Consider the following 21,982-nt stretch of genomic DNA (forward strand, 5'->3'; position numbering starts at 1 on the left):
TGGAGAAGAGCAGCTGGACTCCGGGGGGTCACGCCACCTATGAGCAGAGACAGGCAAGGCCCCGAACACCCAGAAGTGTCTGTATTTAGTAGGCACAAGCAGGGGTAAGGGTTGTAAGTGAGGTCATCATCTATAGGCTTAGTGATAGGGTAAAATAATCACGTGAGTTACAAGTGAGGGGGCCTCCCCATTATGTCACTTGGGCAGAGAGGTGAACCTTGCCCAGTAGGGGGCCATGCCACGTGCAGTAGTAGAGGGTCGTGTACAGAAAAGGGGTCCACCCCCATTAGGTCACCGAGGCAAGGAGGTGGGCTGTGTGCAACAGGTGTTCTGTGCAACACTTCTTACCTGGGGGCTAGAGACTTCAAAGGGTTTCTAATAGAAAGATACTGTGAGCCAATGCAGTGGGAGCTGACAGACTTGTGCTATTCTCTTAAGATATTTATGGGAGGATGGTTTAAGCTAGCACAGAAGTGAGAAAAGAATGACAGGGTATACAGGCGCTGTCACTGGTCACACCAGAGGGGTGCTTCTACCTCGGTTATTTTCGGGATCTCAGGCCTGAGGCCTACTTTCCACAGAAACTGGATGTAAGGTGCTACAACTCCTTTATCAGGAGGAGAGAATCTTGCTCCAAGTCTGCCATACAGTGTATGCCCTTTCAGGCAGGGTCTTTGCTTCTTGTCCTGGTCTGGCTGTTTTCCCATGTACTGCTTCTGTTCTGTGACTGCTCTAGGCATTCCTCCTACTACAAACTACTTTATGGTTATATAGAAGGATTATATAAATCAGCACCAAATGTGTCAGTACAGCTCCAACTACATCTGTTATATGATTATATAGAAAGAATATATGGAACTAAGTATGATTATATATGTAAGCTAGATATAGTAAGCAGTGAGGCACTTATACTTCAGGCACTAATTGTGCCTGAGGTCTGCACAGTTCTCCTTCCTCGGTGCCATGGGGAGTGTTACCCACAAGGATAATAAAGCAAGCCTTGACCTCAAAGAGTTCCCAGTCTGTCGATGGTGTGCACTCAAAATGGGAAGTGGGCAGTGGTGTGAGGGAGTCATCACTCCATTTCTCCTTAGGAAAGGAGTCTCACAGAAGTAGAAGGGTAAAAAGCAAAAGAAATGAACAAGAATAAAAGTGACAGTGGTAAAGTAAGAACTTGATGCGATGAAAATGAATACAGGGATATGAAAGAGAATGATAGTTGAAAAGAAGCACAAAGTTAAGAGTCTTTAATATCATGTTAATAATAATTTATAATGGTTAAACAAAGACCTATGTGCCAGACACTGTTCTCAAACACCTTGAGTGCATTATTTCATTTAAATCTCATGACAAGTGTAGGAAGTAAGTGTTGTTATTATTACCATTTGACAGTTGAAGAACCTGAAACTTCATGTTAAGTAACTTGTAAGTGGTATTGCCAAGACTTTAAATCAGGCAGGCTGATGCTAGAGTTTACATGCATAACCATTGCTCAAATGGCCTCCTGCTCTTGACATCTGGAGTCAGGATGGACCTGTGTTTACAGGAAGGAGAGGTTGTTATCTTTAACAAAAGTGTTCAATTTTTCTTTTCAGTTGGCTATTCAGTTGTTGCTGTCAATCATGTCGTTGACTTTAAGGAAAAGAAACAGGTAAAATAATATTTCTGAAGTTAAGTTCATAAATATTTGTAATCTGTTTATATTGGCAATCTGGGAGCTACAGATTAGAATATTTCTTAAATGCACTCCTTAATATACTATTACTTTCCTATTTTATATGTTAACATTAGCTGATGCATATTTATACAAACAAGATATTTGTGAGGTACTATGAAATAGTGTTCAGGATTCTTAAAGTTGATTTGAAATTAAGTTACTTTCACTGTTTAAAAAGTGCATTGTTGGCTGGACTGTAATAAAGATATTTAGTCTTTTTAATTTTATTGTCATGGACTTATTAACTAGTTTTTCTCTTAAACATTACTAGTAAGTATGTATTTCTCTTTAGGCCAACAACTATCCTATAGATTATTTCAGCCTAAAAATTAGTTTTCATTCTTCCTATTCACTGATGTTTGCAGTTGCTTCTCTATTTAACTTTCTCTTTAAAAATATTTTTTAAAAGTCTTTTTGAAAACCAGAAATCACCTAGCTTTTTTAAAAAAATGCATTTTTTTTCTGAGATTCCCCTTGTAATTTTTCCATTATGCCTGTGCTATTGATGTATACAATCTGTGGCAACTGTTTATTGTTTGCTTTAGGAAATTGAAAAACCAGTAGCTGTTTCTGAACTCTTCACAACTTTGCCAATTGTACAGGTAGGTGTTTTGCTGTTTAAGAAGCATAATATTTATTATTCAGTTAAAAGATACCTAATTATGTGTGCTATTCTCTAACTGGAGTTGTACCTTACTCTGCCTACCAGTCTTACATTTTCCTCAAGGCTCAGCTCTTCAGGAAACATTCTTTTACCATTAACTCAGTACTACTTTGATGATCTTCTTTCCTGAAGTCCTACGACTTTTAAATTATCTTATTATGTAGTTTAAGATACGTACATCTCTTTCTGTGGCTGTATTGTAAATTTCTAGAGAACAAGGACTGGGTTTTATTTATCTTCACTATCCCTTATAGCCAGTACCTTTTAATGAATACTTTCTATGGGTAAAAATGAAAATCAGTTATCTTTTGTGCTTCTTTGACAGCATGTTTTTTTTAAATAGGGAAAATCAAGACCAATTAAAATTTTAACTAGATTAACAATTATTGTCTCGGATCCATCTCACTGCAATGTTTTGGTAAGTTAATTATTTTTCCTCTCTCCTTTTAGCTTTGTAAGTTGTACTGATTAATGTTGAACAATGTTGCATTTTTTCTTATCCCATTTTTACATTTTCCCTCACCCCCCCTAAAGCATGACACCTGCCTACTCTCCTTGTCCTCAGAATTCACACAGTGTAACATGTCTATTCGCCTTACTCATGGCACATGTGTAATGATAGCACAATTAAAGAATCCCTTGGCAACTGTTATTCATTAAGCTCACATGCCCCAGACTTAAGGTAGGTGCTAGGGGTTATTGCCGTGAATAATATGAGCTCAATCCTTGAACTTATAAAGCTTAAAGTTTAAATGGCAAGATAAGCACGGAACAAATAATAATTACAAATGGTGCTCTGGGAGTATGTAACCTGAGTAAGTTGATACTGAACCTGGGAGACGGAAGAATCAGTAAATATTATATAGGTGACAAGCAGGGAGCAAGTGTTGCCAGATAGAATGGATTATGCATATTGAAGCCAAGGTATTTTCTGGGAATGAAACAAAACCAATAGGGCTAAGTTTAGCGAGCCAGTTACAATGGGATGAGGTTAGGGACATAAGCCTGGGTGAGGATTCCAATAGCAGTTGGAAGCCCCTGAATGTTTTAACAAAGGGAGTAAAATTATGAGGTGTGAATTACAGAGTATGGATTAGAAGGAGTTAAGGAGAAGACTTAGGAGGCTCTAGGAGGGAGAACTGATGGGATTTGTTGGTTAATTGGATGATGATTACTCCTTAGGTGGCCTGAGCAGCCAGGTAGGTAGATAATGGTATCATTTCCTGAGATGGGCCATACAAACAAGCAGGTTTGGGGGAATCATGATGAGTTACCATGAGAGTTTCAAAATAGGCCGTTAAAAAAGATGCGCATGGTGGCTCATGCCCGTAAACCCAACATTTTGGGAGGCCTAGACAAGTAGTCACTTGAGGTTAGGAGTTCAAGACTGGCCTGATGAATGTGGTAATACCACATCTCTACTAAAAATTCAAAAATTAGCAGGGTGTGGTGGTGGTGGGCACCTGTAATCTCAGCTAACTCGGGAGTCTGAGGCAGGAGAATCGCTTGAGCTGGAGAGGCAGAGGTTGCAGTGAGATCACACCACTGCACTCCAGCCTGGGCAACAGAGCCAGACTTCATTTCAAACAAACAAACAAACAGATGTGGCCTTCAGAAGAGTGATCCCAATTAAAGATGTTTCTTTGGAAGTGGTCACCTGCAGTGAATAATTGAAATCATGGGAATGGATGAGACTCCCTGGCCAAAGTGCCTTGTGGAAAGAAGAGGTTTAGTACAGAGTGCTAAGAAACTTAACTATGTAGTGGTGGGAAAGAGGATGAGCTAGAATTGGAGACTGAGGAGGGACTACCCTAGAAGTAGAAGGACAGCAAGTAAAGGGAAAACAGAAAAGGAGGAATGAAAGGTCAGCAGAGTTAGTACACCTGTGTAGTCGAGCAGAAAGGCCAAAAAAAAAAAGTCTATCAGATTTATTGATGGGACAGTCATTGGCTGCCTTAGCAAAAATGATTTCCATGGATATGATAGGGATGCGAGAAAATGCAGACTGTGCTGCTGACTTTGCTTAAGAAATTTGACTCCATAGGAGAATGGAAGGCAATGGGTGTTGGTAGATAAGAATCTGCTGTATAAAGAGATTTTGTTTCTTAAATGAGAGAGGTTTGGGTATGCCTAATATCAGCGGAGAGAGAAAGTGAGATTCCCTGAGAAGGGGAACTGTTTTATCTTTAGCTGGGATGGACATCTCCTTCATAGAATAGAAATAATTAGGGAAAGACCCCCCTTTATAATTGTTACTGTTGCTAAAGAAATTGTGAAAAGCTAATTTTTGGTGTCTTATACACCTGCAAGGCAGCATTCAGTTTCTTTAGGCCCAGGTAGACATAAATGGAGCTGACTTTTGATAGGTTGTGAAGACTTTTTTTTTTGAGACAGAGTTTAGCTCTTGTTACCCAGGTTGGAGTGCAATGGCATGATCTCGGCTCACCACGACCTCTGCCTCCTGGGTTCAGGCAATTCTCCTGCCTCAGCCTTTTGAGTGGCTTGGATTACAGGCACGTGCCACCATGCCCAGCTAATTTTTTTGTATTTTTAGTAGAGATGGGGTTTCACCATGTTAACCAGGATGGTCTTGATCTCTTGACCTCGTGATCCACCCGCCTCAGCCTCCCAAAGTGCTGGGATTACAGGCGTGAGCCACTGCACCTGGCCAGTTGTAAAGACTATTTACTCTTGGTATCATAAACATCCAGGTGGTTCCTTTTTGTGCCCTTCACAAGTGGGAGTGGGCAGGTGAAGGAGAGCAAATCCCAGATCCTGGTTATTTCTAATTCTGGGAACCTGCCCTATCTCAGCACAGGTCTGCCTAGCAGGCCCTCTTACCTGCTCAAGCACAGCACGTGCTGCTTCTCTTATACCCTCCTTTTCTTTTTACAAAATAAGAGATTGTGAAATTTTAGAAGATGCCAACAAGCAAAGAAGTAGCACCACACTTTATCCCATAATTCAGAGATTGTATGTTTGTGTATAATATGTATTTTTTCCAGTCTTTTCATATACAAACTCACACAATTTAGGTTTGAGATTTTCTTTCTTCTTTTTCTTTTTTTCAGAGTCTCTGTTCTCCAAGCTTGAGTGCAGTGGCATGAATGTGGCTCATTGCAGCCTTGACCTATGGGGTTTAAGTGACCTTTCTGCCTTGCTCCCCTCCCTCCCTGCCAAGTATCTGGAACATAAGTGCTACCACCACACCCAGCTAATTTTTTAATTTTTTTGTAGAGATGAGGTCTCACAGTGTTTCCCAGGCTAGTCTCAAACTCCTGGGCTCAAGCACTCCTCCCATCTTGGCCCCCCAAAGTGCTAGATCTACAGGCATAGCTATCGTGCCTGGCCTAATTTGATTTTTACATCTCAAACACAATGTTTGGTACATGGTTAAAGTATAGCAAATGTAGGAAGGAAGGAGGAGAATGATTGTGAGATAGATATTTGTATCTTAATTCTCATGTGCTTTTAGGTCTTTTCTGCCAATGTCCAAAGCAAGGCCGAAATGTCAATAGCACATTAGAAGTGTTCCATGATTGAAATATAGGTGTGAGTCAGTCACTAGACAGAATTTCATGTGTATGGGTTTTTGTTATTATATGGTAACATTCTTTTTGTATTCTTAGAGAGCAACTTCTTCAAGGGTCCGGCTCTATGATGTTGTTGCAGTTTTTCCAAAGACAGAAAAACTTTTTCATGTGAGTAATGGATAAGGAAAATAAAGTAGTGTTTATGTGTTATATAAGAAGTCTGATGTTCTGACTTTGTAGATGACCTGTTTTGCCTCATCTGGAAACTTTTAGGATTTGTTATTTATAGTTGGAGTTTCTAGAACCCCATAAGGGTATATATAATGGGCATTTGGTTTTCTGTTTTGTTTTGTTTATCCTGCTAACATTTGATGGGATCGTTTTGAAAGAACCTGTTAAATTTTCTTGTGTTTAACTCTGCTTCTTTAATTCAAAACTTCTCTTAGGTAAGTGTTGGTCCATCTCTTTCTTACTCTAAAATCACTTCAGTTTCTGCTCTTTTTACCGTTTGCTGCTCCTTGGGAGGGAAGAAAGGGGCAAGGTTCTACTGTAGCATAAAAGTTTCCACCTCTGTTTCAGCTTCCTCCTTTGCATGCTCTGAGGTATAGCCTGTATGCAAGCATGATTGTCTCAGCCTTTAGTCTTTCAGACAGTCTTCAAAATCCGCCATTTGCTGGTGTAATCCCTAATCCCTCTTCTTTTTTTTTTTGAGACGGAGTTTCGCTGTTGTTACCCAGACTGGAATGCAGTGGCACAATCTCGGCTCACCGCGACCTCTGCCTCCTGGGTTCAAGCAATTCTCCTGCCTCAGCCTCCTGAGTAGCTGGGACTACAGGTGCATACCACCATGCCCAGCTAATTTTTGTATTTTTAGTAGAGACGGGGTTTCACCATGTTGACCAGGATGGTCTCAATCTCTTGACCTCGTGATCCACCCGCCTCTGCCTCTCAAAGTGCTGGGATTATATGCGTGAGCCACCACGCCCAGCCTATAATCCCTCTTCTTATCTTGAGAGCCTTTATGAATTGAATTTCTTTTGTACTTTTAAAATTGCCATTTCATTGCCTTTGCAGAAGGGAAAGGAGCTTAACATGTATGCTTATTTTGTCAACTTGAAACAACATCCTGGGCATTTTAAGTGATTACAGTAAGAAAAAAATCAACTAATGCATTTTACTGTGTAAAATGAGTTATAACTACTTTTAGAAAGTTCTGAAAGTTGCTTTTATGTAGGTTCACTAAAGTGTCTATCTGCTAAAAATATAAAATGAGGTGTAGCTACTTTTAGAAACTTCTGAAAGTTGCCTTTTTCTGGGTACACTAAATTGTCCATCTGCCAAAAGTATAACCACCAAAGGTACTACTCTTTGATTTTTTTTTTAAAAGACTAGTCAAGTGCCCTATTAAGAGGGAAAGAGTAGAGCAAGGAATTCAATCTTTAACTGACTGTAAACAGTCAATTAAGATAACTGACTGAGTAGATTAAGATAACTGACTACCTTCAGATCAGCCTGGTCTTTGAGGTTTTAATGTTACATCAGGTTTTTCTTTTTTTTAAGCAAAATTTGTTCTAAAATTGCAGAAAGATGTTTTTCCTAGATGTATTCAGTAGATGGAGCTACTGACTAAGGATGCTAATGTCTGTGGTAAACATCAATAGTTTTCAAGGTATACTATCAATTCTTAATTATTTATATTAACAGAAACAGCATAAAATATTTATGGATGCCTACTCCTTTTTTTTGGTTACTTTCTTTAAAAAATGCAATTATAGGCCAGGTGCGATGGCTCATGCCTGTAATCCTAGCACTTTGGGAGTCCGAGGTGGGTGGATCACTTGAGGTCAGGAGTTCAAGACCAGCCTGGCCAATATGGTGAAACCGCATCTCTACTAAAAATACAAAACTTAGCTGGGCATAGTGGCACTCACCTGTAATCCTAGCTACTTGGGAGACTGAGGAACGAGAATTGCTTGAACCCAGGAGGCAGTGAGCTGAGGTTGCACCACTGCATTCCAGCCTGGACAGCAGAGCAAGACTGTCTCAAAAAAAAAAAAAAGAAAAAAAAGGTTTTTTTGATGCAATTATAGATTTTCTCAAGAATTTTGTTTTAGTTAAAGGGGTAAGTAGAAGCCAGTGATTTTTATTCATAAAAGATACCTGTAGAACTTTTTAAATCAGGCACATTCAGCTCTCACCATTGGAGATTCTGGTCCAGTAGATTTGGGGTCGATTCTGGGTATCTCTGTTTTTTCATGTCCTGTAAGAAAGTATAATTCAGTGCTGAAATCACTAGTGTTCAATATAAGAACGACCATGGGCATTTCCAAGTTTGTTAAACAACCAACAGCAACTTAGTTTACTTAATAAATAATAGCAACTCAGTCATGATTTGGAATAAAAGTTGGTGATGTACCAAGTATTTTGTTGTACATTTGATTTCTGGATTAATTCTGAAGATCATACAACTTAACATTTCTAGATCCCTTTTCTGATGATTAGAGAGGCAAAACAAGGAAGGTATACATTTGTAAAACCTTTCAGAAACATTTACATATTTATTTCCTTTAACTTTCACAACAATCCTGTAGGACAATTAGAACAGATATTTATTACTATACCCATTTTATAGTGGAGAAAACTGAGACTCAGGCTGAGTGATTTGGTCTAAATCCCCTAGCAAATATGTTCTAAAGGTAGGACTTTGGGTTTTAGAATATATTGTAATTTTATGTAGTAGTTTTATTTGTTTATCTTACTGTTTTTTTGTCAGACTCAGACTCTTCAAGTTTGAATTTACTGCACACATGCTTGATGATAGTGGATGGACCTGTCAAAAATATTTTGGAAGATAGAAGAAAGCACAAAATATTGATTTTACACATGTACTCACAAAGTTATATGAAAACGCATTTTTAAAAATTGGAATATCTTCCTCTTCTCTATCCAAATATTACCCGTTCCTTAAGATTAAATTGAAATGAGAGTTCTCCTGTTTTCTATAGAAAATCAATTTTAAAAGACATCTTTCTTTTAAAGCTAAACTAAGTTAGATTTCCAATATGAGTCATCAAGCATACACACACACACACACACACACACACACACACGTTTATGTCAATAGTAGTGTAAAATCTAACCATCTTAAATAGCATCATTTCCATGGGACATAACATACTCTTATATTTTCTACTCAGAGTATCTGGAAGATGTCTCGTAGAAACTCTCTCCCTGGGATAGCAGGCGGTGGGGGGAATTGGGGAGGGATAATATTAGGAGAAATACCTAATGTAGATGACAGGGGAATGGATGCAGCAAACCACCATGGCATGTGTATACCTATGTAACAATCCTGCATGATCTGCACATGTACCCCAGAACTTAAAGTATAACCAAAATAAATAAATAAATAAATAAAAAGAAACTATCTCCCCATAGCTACTTCAGTAGATAAGGCAGAGATTAAATATTTGAGGGAATCCATTGGTTAGGGTGCCTTAGAATTGGGGACAGCTGTGGAATATGACAGAGCGAGTTGCACAGAAGCTTCAGAAGCTTCTGGAACAATTACAGCCATTTAGGATTTAAAGCAGCTGAGCAGGTTGAGGAGAATTCAGGTTATTTAGTCCAGCGGTCTCTAAACTGCTTTGATTGTACATCCAATCAGTTAAGAAAATTTTTGAGCCTGCTTCCCAATATATGTATGTTTCTTATGAATTACCTGTATCTCTCATTATACCAGTGTGCCTTATAAAAAATACATTTACACAAAGCAGATCTTAAGGTAGTGAATTAAAAAGTAAATGGAGGCTGGTTGCAGTGGCTGTGCCTGTAATCCCAGCACTTTGGGAAGCCAAGGCAGGATGACCACTTGAGGCCAGGAGTTCAAGACCACCCTGGGCAACATAGTGAGACCCTGTCTCTACTTTTAAAAAATAAAAGTAAATGGAAATAAAAGTTTTATTTTTTTCCTTCTCCTGAAATTCATGTCTTTCCTTTGCAGAACACTGTTGTAGAGTATCTTGAGGAAGGGAGTATCTTGGTGTTTCTTGGAGTATGGTCTGGCTCTACTGGCTTCAGAAATGACCTGGAATATTTATTAAAATGCAGATCATTAGGCCATACTTAATGAATCCATGGAGGTAGTAGGGCCTGGTTGTCTTCATTTTTGATACATTCTTTAGGACAGTTTTATGCACACTAAAGTTGAGAGCCACTGTTTATGGATATTTCTTTTTCCTTGGTAAGCCTGATTATCCCTTGCCCAGTTTATCAACCTGATATCTTTGAAAGGGAGTCAGGGAAGAATATGAACCCCTACAGTCCTTTTACTTTTGTGCCATAAAGGCAAAGATGTGTACATATCTGTGCATTTTTATGGGAATACATTTTCTTTAAATTGTCATGGGAGTCTCTGGACAAAAAAAAAAAAATTGTTATGGATAACTGATGTGAATTCATCTGTAACCTACCAGTTTTCAGAGAAAACCATTATAATATTCTTAACCTCAAGTCTCTATTGGGCATCTTTTAAAATTATATAGAAAGTGTTTCACTGGAGTATGAACATTAACTCTTATTTTGTGGTTATCTAAATGTATCAATTGAACATTTTGGTTAATAGAAAACTAAATAAAATAATTCAGTTTGGGGCATTCTAACGTTGAAGTGTCAGAGGGAGCTATGGGGACCTGTCCTTTGTAACTAAAGTGTATTATAATGTAGGTATTTGCACGTACTTAAACTAACATACAGCCATTGTTTAATTGGCCACTCTTATATAGGAGAAGATACTTACTTTTATCTAAGTAAAAAGTAACCTAATTTAGCTTTATTCTGGGGAGAATGTTTAACAGGCTTTTAAAGAATTAATCAGCTTTTTTAACTGAAGAAATAATTCACATTCATGATGATAAATTTAAACAGCACAAAGATATTGAAAAGTACACCTTACTTCCGCCTAAAACTCCCTCTCCCTTTTTTTCCAGAGGCAAACACTAGTTCTTGTGTATCTTTTTAGAAATATTATTTATCTCGTCTTTCTTTGTTCTCCCCTTTCTCCCTCCCTCTTTCCTTCCTACCTAACACTATGCTTCTTTCACCTTACAGTTTCTTAGAGGTTGTTCCATAATATCCATTAGAGATGTACATCACTCCCTTTAATGAGTTGGCATATTCCATTATATAAAGGGATCCTAATTTATTTAGGTAAAATTGAGGAATGTTTAATTGTATCTAGTCTTTCATGATTGGTATTGCAATGACGGTCCTTGTACTAATGTCCCCTGAGCCTTTGTAGGGTATGTAGCTATATATTTCTAGAGTCTCTACACTTACAGAAACTTCTCTATAGGAGACTTCACTTAGGCGTACTACATACCTATAAGTAGAATTGCTGGTGTGTGCTTTTAAATTTTGGTAGCCATTGCTAAAATGCTTTTCAAGACCTTATACTGATTTAAAGACCTTGCGAGTGCCTGTTTATTCATTGTCATGTCAGCAAGGTGGTACCAAACTTTTGAATCTTTGCCAGTATGATACTTAAAAAATGGTGAACAGAGCTGAATTTGTTTTAGCTATCATTCAGAGCTTTCCTTCATCCATTCTTATTAAATTTTCAATGACTCTTTTATGAGTTGGACAGCTGTGGCAGTTGAGATGGGGCCCTTTCTTTATGAGCCAAGTATTTCTGCCAAAGCAACATTGCTTCACAGGCTTACTAAGTTACTATGACTGTCTTAAAGCCAACCAACCTCTGATCTGTCCTTGCATCCTAAAGTTCTGGGGTTGGTAAAGTTCAGTAGCAGTGACTGAAGTGGGGATTCTGAAGAAAAAGGGCAAGATGTATTCCTGTCATTGCTGAAAGTTGGCACCAATCCCACAGGTCATTATTACTCCTTCTTCTCCACTCTTCCTTACTCTACCCTTTCCCCTGGTACATGCTACTGATGTTGTTTGTCAGCATAGCCATCTTGGAAATTTGAATTTGTCCGTCAAGCTTGTACACACTATCATTGTCAGTAAGCTTTATTTTTAATGTAATACATAACAGCCAAATACTTTTACCACTATAAATCAAATAATGGCAAAATCAGAACCAGGAATATTTCTTCTAGCAGTGTCATCTGACTTGCACTCTACATTAGTAACCTTTTATCAGCTTTATTTTTCTTCCCTGATTTTCCATTTATCCTAATTTTTTTATCTGTTTATTTTATCTTGTATGTGGTTTTTATAAGTAGTTTCAAATACCTTTTAGAAGGAAATGCAGAGTATTAATCAACAAGTAATAGCAAAAATTAAAACAAGGAAAGGGAATTTGAAAGTTGAAAAATGCATTCATTTATCATTTGATTTGTAATACCTCTATTTATGTAGATTCCTTCTATTAGTATTTGAACAAATGTCATGAGGTGCTGTGTTCATATTTCTTTAGCTACTCAGTAGACTAATAGGAGCCACAGCCCTGGGACAATTCTTGGCACAGAGTTGCTCAATAAATAGTTTGTGGAATAAATGGACCATGCATACATTCCATTTGGCTTATTTTTTCCTTGGAATTTAGAATAGTCAGTTTCTACTTTCTGGAACAGTCTGAAGTAACCTTCCAGTAACTGAGCCTCACTCAGCAACCCGTCCTTATGTAGAAGACCATATGAATTAGACAGGCTCCAGGCCCTATCTTTTGAGAAAGTCTATGGACATATTCCGCTTTTGCTGGATTACAGTTGAACCATTTAAACCAAACCTAAAGAGTAGCTAAGCAGTTGACTTTGTAAAAGGTCAGTTGTATTTCAACATACAACCATCAAAACACCTATGGAGTGAACCATGCTTATATTATATCGAGTTTGACCCTATCTCCCATTCATACTTATAGCAATTTTCCTTTTGGTCTTACCTATTTTTTTCTTCTTTACAGATTGCTTGCACACATTTGGATGTGGATTTAATCTGCATAACTGTAACAGAGAAACTACCATTTTACTTCAAAAGACCTCCTATTAATGTGGTAAGTGTTATACTTTCCATTCTGTATTTGAATCTTAGAAACTTACATTAGCAAATTGGAAAAGGAGCAGAAGACACCAGTGTTCTTAGAAGGAAAAACTAAGGCTAGAGAATAGGAGGTAGTTTTAGAAAAGAGAATTTTAGTTTTGAAAGCTGAACGAAGGGAGAAAGAAAGCTTAAAATTAAAAATATCCAGTTAATTATTAAGATGTTTTTAAAAGGCCATAGAAAACAAAATTTATGAAGGATATTTCTTAAGAGGATAGCTACTAATCATGGGTACTTATAACCTAAACATCAACTATTAAGGAAACAGAGCAGTCGAAAAAGATGGGGAAGGGAAAAGATAAAAAGCAGAGGATCCTTGAGGCACCAGCAACCTAAAGGGAGTCAAGAAGGAACAGGGCATGGCATCCCATATACATGGTCTATGCAAAATTAAAATCTGTGTTGAAGCATGCTTATTCACAAAGAGTCCAGAGTTACTTTATATTAACTTAATAGGATGGCCATGTATTCAGAAAACTTTTTTGTTTCTCTCTCTGCTAGAGATTTTTTCTCATACATAGTTTTTTCTTATTTTCCCATACCCTTCATCCTCCATCTGTCATGCCTTCTTCTAAGTCTTAATTTCCTTCCATTCCCATCATAAGGTAATATTATTGCATACCAGTAACTATTTTAGTAGCATAAGGTCAGCACAGCTCTTAACTATTTGCTTTGCCAGTCAGATCCTAGGAAGAGTTGAGATGCTATTTTAGAATTGTGGCTTCCAAAACCCTACTTGGTCTCCTATTCTCAAAAATTGCTATCCAAGGAGAAAAAAGAGTTTAGCAAATACAGCCCAAATTACATATCCAATCCTATCAGAATTAGAAGATTAATTTTTTAAGAAGTTTTTCAGGTGGATAATTCCCCTACTCATTTGCCTCTGTAGTATTATAACTTTCAATTCTAATTCTCTTTGCTCTAAGGAATTGGCTTGAGACTTAAGGAGAGATAATAAGATGAAAAAATGGAAAATTGATATGTGAAAATTCAATGTGGCAAAAAAATTATTAGAGATAGGGTCTCACTCTGTTGCCCAAGCTAGAGTGCAGTGGCATGACCATAGCTCTTTGCAGCTTCAACCTCCTGGGGTCAAGTGATTCTCCTACCTCAGCCTCCTGAGTAATTGGGACTGCAGGTGGGCTACCACACCCAGCTAATTTTTTTATGTTTTGTAGAGATGGGGTCTCACCATGTTTTCCAGGCTGGTCTCAAACTCCTGGGCCCAAGCAGTCCTTTCACCTCAGCCTCCCAAAGTGCTGAGCTTACAGGCATGAACCACTATGCCTGGACCACCCAATGTGGAAAATTTAAGTTAACCTATATTCTACCCCTAAAAATATGCTCAAATTAAAAATATATAATAATATATTTCAAGGAAAAAATATAAAAGCTCTTGTCAGGTAAATATTGACAGTAGTAGTGAACATAACAATATTGGCTAAGCTAAAATCATTGGTTCCTTGTGTTGTTGCCAGTACTTATAAATAAATGAGGAAACAGTGAAAAAACCTTGAATCACCACATTTTCAAGTTGGAAATCTGTGTTGTGCAAAAGCTCATTTGTCAAATGTGGGGAAATAAAAAACTGCAAGAAGTCATTCAGCTCTTTAGTCACACAGGGTTAAACAGTTCTGATTGATTGCCTGTCAAGATCTCTGATATGCCCCAGGTACCTATGATAAAAGCCACAAATTAATACAGTACTCAAGTTTATGACAGTCTTTTTGGCCTCACATTGTTCTCTCCAGAGGTAGCAATCTCTGCTTTAGAAGTTTGCCTAAGCTTTTACCAGCCTCAAACTGCCAGTCCAGTTTTTATGGAAGTAGCACCCCCAGAGTTGGGCACTATAGCCACTCAGCAAATTGCTAGTCAACTTAGAACTTTTTCACCTTTTTCTTCACCTCAATGAACTAGGAAGGTCATTTTCTAGACAGCTTTGCCTGAATAAGCCCTCCTACAATACTGTGACCTTGGTTGGGAGGAGCTAGTAGCATGTGATACTAAGGCCAAGTCCAAGGAATGGACAGCAAGCAGTACACAGCACATAATTCCTCATGTCTCACGACAATGGTAAGATTCCCAGTGGTGCTTTGGTGAGAGCTTTTAATTGGGGTTCTTAGGAACTTGTATTATTGTTTAAACCAGAGTGTGAGCTTCTAGAGAACAGCAGCTGTGTCATGGTCCTTTTTTAAGTACTCCACTATCTTGCCTATGATGAGTCCTCCTTAGTTTGTTGATTGAATAAGTACATGTTGAGCTTAGCATATCAGGGTACAACACAGGGGAGCTGGCCAAATTCTGCTTGTTGATAGTCACTAGCAGGGTGTCTGCATTCAGCAGAAAGTATACGCAATGAGGGAAGTGGGGCAGTGGTGCAACATGAGAACAGTGGCATTCGAGACACTGACACCAGGACATCCTACCCCCGATTCCATTGGGAAGTTCAGGAAAGCTACTTTTGTTTGATGAACATTTTTGGCTTGATTCCCACATTTTTCAATTTAAGAATTCTAAAAAGTAAAAAATTTGTCAAGTGAGAGGGATATGCAGTTTAACACAGTGTCTGCTTTAAAACAAAATCTGGTGTGAACATTTTATATATGTTGTTTAATAAAAACTAGATGATGGAATGGAAAGGCCGTACAAGATTATTTTTAGTCTTCATCTATTAGAGAAGTAGGCTGCAGTGTGAATTGGTCAGGAAGCCGAAAGAGTCCCTGTTAATTTATTCACCTATGTTTTATTAAAGAGAGGAAAGTTGGAAACATACAAGTGTCCAGCTTGTTGTTCAGAGTAAATAATAGTTGTGATATAGGTATGTCTGTATTATTTGTCACATAATTTCCAATCTGGCTGTGGAGCTGTTTGTCTACATAAAGTATGGAAAGGTGTACATTGTGAGAGCACAGAACATGTAGTAAGTAGGTGTGGGTAAAATAGCTCAGTCTTAAGTCTTGGTCCTTGCATGTTCCTTGGCTTTGAGGATAAACTTGTCTTTGGCCTTAAGAAGTTTATAGATTGGCTTTAAAGCCAATCGATAACTTTATAAGGATCACTTTTTTTTTTTCTTTTGAGACAGTCTCACTGTGTCACCCAGGCTGGAGTGCAGTGGTGCCATCTCAGCTTTCTGCAACCTCCATCTCCTGGGTTCAAGCAATCCTCCTGTCTCAGCCTCCCAAGTAACTGGGATTACAGAAATCTGCCACCATGCCTGGCTAATTTTTTTGTATTTTTAGTACAGACGGGGTTTCACTATGTTGGCCAGGCTGGTTTTGAACTCCTGACCTCAAGTGATTCACCTGCCTCGGCCAGGATTACTTTAAATTAAGCACATATGTTAATTTTGTTAGGATTTGGGCCCTTTTCTTTGGTTGTGGTGAAAAGCAATATTAAGAGAGGTAAGTCATTCGTCTTTTACCAATAGGCCAGATGCCATATTAGTCATCAGTTTGGAAAGTTGGGATTACGAAGGCACTCTAGAGCATACCAAACACTCCATTTGTGTACTTTGTAGCCCCTTCCCTTTTGTCATCTTCACTGCATGCTTAGGGCTCCATAATGTCAATTATGCAATTTCCTGTAAAATCTTCCACAAACTTCTTCTGGAGTCTAAGAACTTGTCATCGCAACTCTTATCATATGATAGATGTGTTTCTAAAAAATTAGATTCCACTGGTCTTCTTGGATAATCAAATGACTTCAGATTATTTAGCATTTTATAACATAAGCAGTTTGATACCTGCTGTGGCCCAGCAGCTTTGGGATGGGGTAGATGTTAAAATAATCTCCATATGCAGGTAATACAATTGAATCTCAGGTAGTTCATGGTTCTCACAGTTAAATGACTCTATCAAGGGATTGACTAGGGATTTGTACTCAAGCTTTGATTCCAAATCTACTGTAATTTTCTACTGGGAAATGCTATTTAAAGTTGCTTTACACAGAGCTCTTTGTTAACCACAGAGTAATTTCATATTTTAAAACATGAGGTTTATGAATTCAGGTTGTGAGAAGGATGTTCTTAAAGCAGCATGTATCTTTACCTTCCCTTTGATTTTTTTTTTTCAGTGTTATTTCCATTTCAATGCTATTGCCATTTAACAATAACTTCAAGCATATTGAGTTATTTTAGGGGATCTTGTATGTTTTATTATTATTTATTTATTTATTTTTAATTGCATTTTAGGTTTTGGGGTACATATGCAGAACATGCAAGACAGTTGCATAGGTACACACATGGTAGTTTGTTTTGCTGCCTTCCTCCCCTTCACCCGCATTTGGCATTTCTCCCCAGGCTATCCCTCCCCAGCTCCCCCCACCGCTGTCCCTCCCCTCTTCCCCTCAATAGACCCCAGTGTTTGGTACTCCCTTCCCTGTGTCCATGTGTTCTCTTTTTTCATCACCCACCTATGAGTGAGAATATGCGGTATTTCATTTTCTGTTCTTGTGTCAGTTTGCTGAGAATGATGTTCTCCAGATTCATCCATGTCCCTACAAATGACACGAACTCATCATTTTTGATTGCTGCATAATATTCCATGGTGTATATGTGCCACATTTTCCCAATCCAGTCTATCATCGATGGGCATTTGGGTTGGTTCCAGGTCTTTGCTATTGTAGACAGTGCTGCAATGAACATTCGTGTGCATGTGTCCTTATAGTAGAACGATTTATAGTCCTTTGGATATATACCCAGTAATGGGATTGCTGGGTCAAATGGAATTTCTATTTCTAAGGCCTTGAGGAATCGCCATACTCTCTTCCACAATGGTTGAACTAATTTACACTCCCACCAGCAGTGTAAAAGTGTTCCTATTTTTCCACATCCTCTCCAGCATCTGTTGTCTCCAGATGTTTTAATGATCGCCATTCTAACTGGCGTGAGATGGTATCTCCATGTGGTTTTGATTTGCATCTCTCTAATGACCAGTGATGATGAGCATTTTTTCATATGTTTGTTGGCCTCATGTATGTCTTCTTTTGTAAAGTATCTGTTCATATCCTTTGCCCATTTTTGAATGGGCTTGTTTGTTTTTTTCCTGTAAATCTATTTGAGTTCTTTGTAAATTCTGGACATCAGCCCTTTGTCAGATGGGTAAACTGCAAAAATTTTTTCCCATTCTGTTGGTTGCCGCTTCACTCTAGTGACTGTTTCTTTTGCCGTGCAGAAGCTGTGGAGTTTGATTAGGTCCCATTTGTCTATTTTGGCTTTTGTTGCCAATGCTTTTGGTGTTTTGTTAATGAAGCCCTTGCCTATTCCTATGTCCTGAATGGTTTTGCCTAGATTTTCTTCTAGGGTTTTTATGGTGCCAGGTCTTATGTTTAAGTGTTTAATCCATCTGGAGTTAATTTTAGTGTAAGGTGTCAGGAAGGGGTCCAGTTTCTGCTTTCTGCACATGGCTAGCCAGTTTTCCCAACACCATTTATTAAACAGGGAATCCTTTCCCCATTGGTTTATATCTCTGTTTTGGTACCAGTACCATGCTGTTTTGATTACTGTAGCCTTGTAGTATAGTTTGAAATCCAGTAGTGTGATGCCCCCCGCTGTGTTCTTTTTGCTTAGAATTGACTTGGCTATGCGGGCTCTCTTTTGGTTCCATATGAAGTTCGTGGTGGTTTTTTCCAGTTCTGTGAAGAAAGTCAATGGTAGCCTGATGGGGATAGTGTTCACTCTGTAAATTACTTTGGGCAGTATAGCCATTTTTACGATATTAATTCTTCCTAACCATGAACATGGAATGTTTCTCCATCTGTTTGTGTCCTCTCTGATTTCGTTGAGCATTGGTTTGTAGTTTTCCTTGAAGAGGTCCCTTACATTTTTTGTGAGTTGTATTCCTAAGTATTTTATTCTCTTTGTAGCAATTGTGAATGGCAGTTTGTTCTTGATTTGGCTCTTTTTAAGTCTGTTATTGGTGTAGAGGAATGCTTGTGATTTTTGCACATTGATTTTATATCCTGAGACTTTGCTGAAGTTGCGTATCAGTTTCAGGAGTTTTTGGGCTGAGGCAATGGGGTATTCTATGTATACTCTCATGTTCTCTGCAAATAGTGACAATTTGGCTTCCACCTTTCCTATTTGAATACCCTTTATTTCTTTTTCTTGCCTGATTGCTCTGGCTAGGACTTCCAGTACTATATTGAATAGGAGTGGTGAGAGAGGGCATCCTTGTCTGGTGCCAGATATCAAAGGGAATGCTTCCAGTTTTTGCCCATTCAGTATGATATTGGCTGTTGGTTTGTCATAAATAGCTTTTATTACTTTGAGATACGTTCCACCGATACAGAGTTTATTGAGGGTTTTTAGCATAAAGGGCTGTTGAATTTCGTCAAAGGCCTTCTTTGCGTCAATTGAGATAATCACGTGGTTTTTGTTTTTGGTTCTGTTTATGTGGTGAATTACGTTTATAGACTTGCGTATGTTGAACCAGCCTTGCATCCCCGGGATGAATCCTACTTGATCATGATGGATAAGTTTTTTGATGTGCTGTTGCAATCGGCTTGCTAGTATTTTATTGAAGATTTTTGCATCTATGTTCATCATGGATATTAGCCCGTAGTTTTCTTTTCTTGTTGGGTCTCTGCCGGGTTTTGGTATCAGGATGATGTTGGTCTCATAAAATGATTTGGGAAGGATTCCCTCTTTTTGGATTATTTGGAATAGTTTCAGAAGGAATGGTACCAGCTCCTCTTTGTGTGTCTGGTAGAATTCAGCTGTGAACCCATCTGTACCTGGACTTTTTTTGTGTGGTAGGCTCTTAATTGCCTCCTCGACTTCAGACCTTGTTATTGGTCTATTCATAGTTTCAGCTTCCTCCTGGTTTAGGCTTGGGAGGACACAGGTGTCCAAGAATTTATCCATTTCTTCCAGGTTTACTAGTTTATGTGCATAGAGTTGTTTGTAATATTCTCTGATGATGGTTTGAATTTCTGTGGAATCTGTGGTGATTTCCCCTTTATCGTTTTTTATTGCATCTATTTGTTTGTTCTCTCTTTTCTTTTTTCTCAGTCTGGCTAGTGGTCTATTTTGTTGATCTTTTCAAAAAATCAGCTCTTGGATTTATTGATCTTTTTGAAGGGTTTTTCGTGTCTCTGTCTCCTTCAGTTCTGCTCTGATCTTAGTTATTTCTTGTCTTCTGCTAGGTTTTGAGTTTTTTTGATCTTGCTCCTCTAGCTCTTTCAATTTTGATGACAGAGTGTCAATTTTGGATCTCTCCACTCTTCTCATATGGGCACTTATTGCTATATATTTTCCTCTAGAGACTGCTTTAAATGTGTCCCAGATAATCTGGTATGTTGTGTCTTCGTTCTCGTTGGTTTCGAAGAACTTCTTTATTTCTGTCTTCATTTCATTGTTTATTCAGTCAACATTCAAGAGCCAGTTGTTCAGTTTCCATGAAGCTGTGCGAATCTGGGTTAGTTTCTGAATTCTGAGTTCTAACTTGATTGCACTATGGTCTGAGAGACTGTTTGTTATGATTTCCATTGTTTTGCATTTGCTGAGGAGTGCTTTACTTCCAATTATGTGGTCAGTTTTAGAGTAGGTGTGATGTGGTGCTGAGAAGAATGTATATTGTGTGGATTTGGGGTGGAGAGTTCTGTAAATGTCTATCAGGTTTGCTTGTTCCAGGTCTGTGTTCAAGTTCTGGATATCCCTGTTAATTTTCTCTCTGGTTGATCTGTCTAATATTGACAGTGGAGTGTTAAAGTCTCCCACTATTATTGTGTGGGAGTCTAAGTCTCTTTGTAAGTCATTAAAAACTTGCCTTATATAACTGGGTGCTCCTGTATGGGGTCCATATATGTTTAGGATCGTTAGCTCTTCTTGTTGTATCGATCCTTTTACCATTATGTAATGACCTGCTTTGTCTCTTTTGATCTTTGTTGCTTTAAAGTCTATTTTATCAGAGATGAGAATTGCAACTCCTGCTTTTTTTTGCTCTTCGTTTGCTTGGTAAATCTTCCTCCATTCCTTTATTTTGAGCTTTTGTGTATCCTTGCATGTGAGATGGGTTTCCTGGATACAGCACACTGATGGGTTTTGGTTTTTTATCCAATTTGCCAGTCTGTGTCTTTTGATTGGTGCATTTAGCCCATTTACATTTAGGGTTAATATTGTTATGTGTGAATTTGATACTGCCATTTTGATGCTATCTGGCTGTTTTGCCCGTTAGTTGTTGTAGATTCTTCATTTTGTTGATGCTCTTTAGTATTTGGTATGTTTTTGGAATGGCTGGTACTGGCAGTTCCTTTCTATGTGTAGTGCCTCTTTCAGGAGCTCTTGTAAAGCAGGCCTGGTGGTGACAAAATCTCTGAGTACTCTCTTGTTCGTAAAGGATTTTATTTTTCCTTCACTTATGAAGCTCAGTTTGGCTGGATATGTAATTCTGTGTTGAAAGTTTTTTTCTTTAAGGATGTTGAATATTGGCCCCCACTCTATTCTGGCTTGTAGGGTTTCTGCTGAGAGATCTGCTGTGAGTCTGATGGGCCTCCCTTTGTGGGTGACCCGACCTTTCTCTCTGGCTGCCCTTAGTATTTTCTCCTTCATTTCAACCCTAGTGAATCTGACGATTATGTGCCTTGGGGTTGCTCTTCTTGCGGAATATCTTTGTGGTGTTCTCTGTATTTCCTGGATTTGAGTGTTGGCCTGCCTTGCTAGGTTGGGGAAATTTTCCTGGATAATATCCTGAAGAGTATTTTCCAGCTTGAATTCGTTCTCTTCATCCCCTTCTGGTACACCTATCAAATGTAGGTTAGGTCTCTTCACATAGTCCCACATTTCTTCGAGACTTTGTTCATTCCTTTTTGCGCTTTTTTCTCTAATCTTGGTTTCTCGTTTTATTTCATTGAGTTGATCTTCAACTTCTGATATTCTTTCTTCTGCTTGGTCAATTCGGCTGTTGAAACTTGTGCATGCTTCGCGAAGTTCTCATGTCGTGTTTTTCAGCTCCTTCAATTCATTCATATTCCTCTCTAAGTTATCCATTCTTGTTATCATTTCCTCGAATA

At 38.3% G+C, this 21,982-nt stretch overlaps 1 protein-coding gene across 1 annotated transcript in view; it reads left to right on the forward strand.

The window, feature by feature from the left end:
* The window catches only part of RPP30 (ribonuclease P/MRP subunit p30), a 41,390-nt gene that overhangs the window by 2,351 nt on the left and 17,057 nt on the right, over positions 1-21,982 (forward strand). Inside the window, exons 2-6 of the mRNA XM_002756390.7 lie at positions 1,596-1,651; positions 2,263-2,319; positions 2,725-2,799; positions 6,011-6,082; positions 12,837-12,926. Coding sequence (XP_002756436.1) covers positions 1,596-1,651; positions 2,263-2,319; positions 2,725-2,799; positions 6,011-6,082; positions 12,837-12,926 — 350 coding nt within the window. The remainder of the gene's footprint in view (positions 1-1,595; positions 1,652-2,262; positions 2,320-2,724; positions 2,800-6,010; positions 6,083-12,836; positions 12,927-21,982) is intronic.

The sequence above is a fragment of the Callithrix jacchus genome, chromosome 12 (genome assembly GCF_049354715.1).
Source record: "Callithrix jacchus isolate 240 chromosome 12, calJac240_pri, whole genome shotgun sequence".
Classification (NCBI taxonomy): Eukaryota; Metazoa; Chordata; class Mammalia; order Primates; family Cebidae; genus Callithrix; species Callithrix jacchus.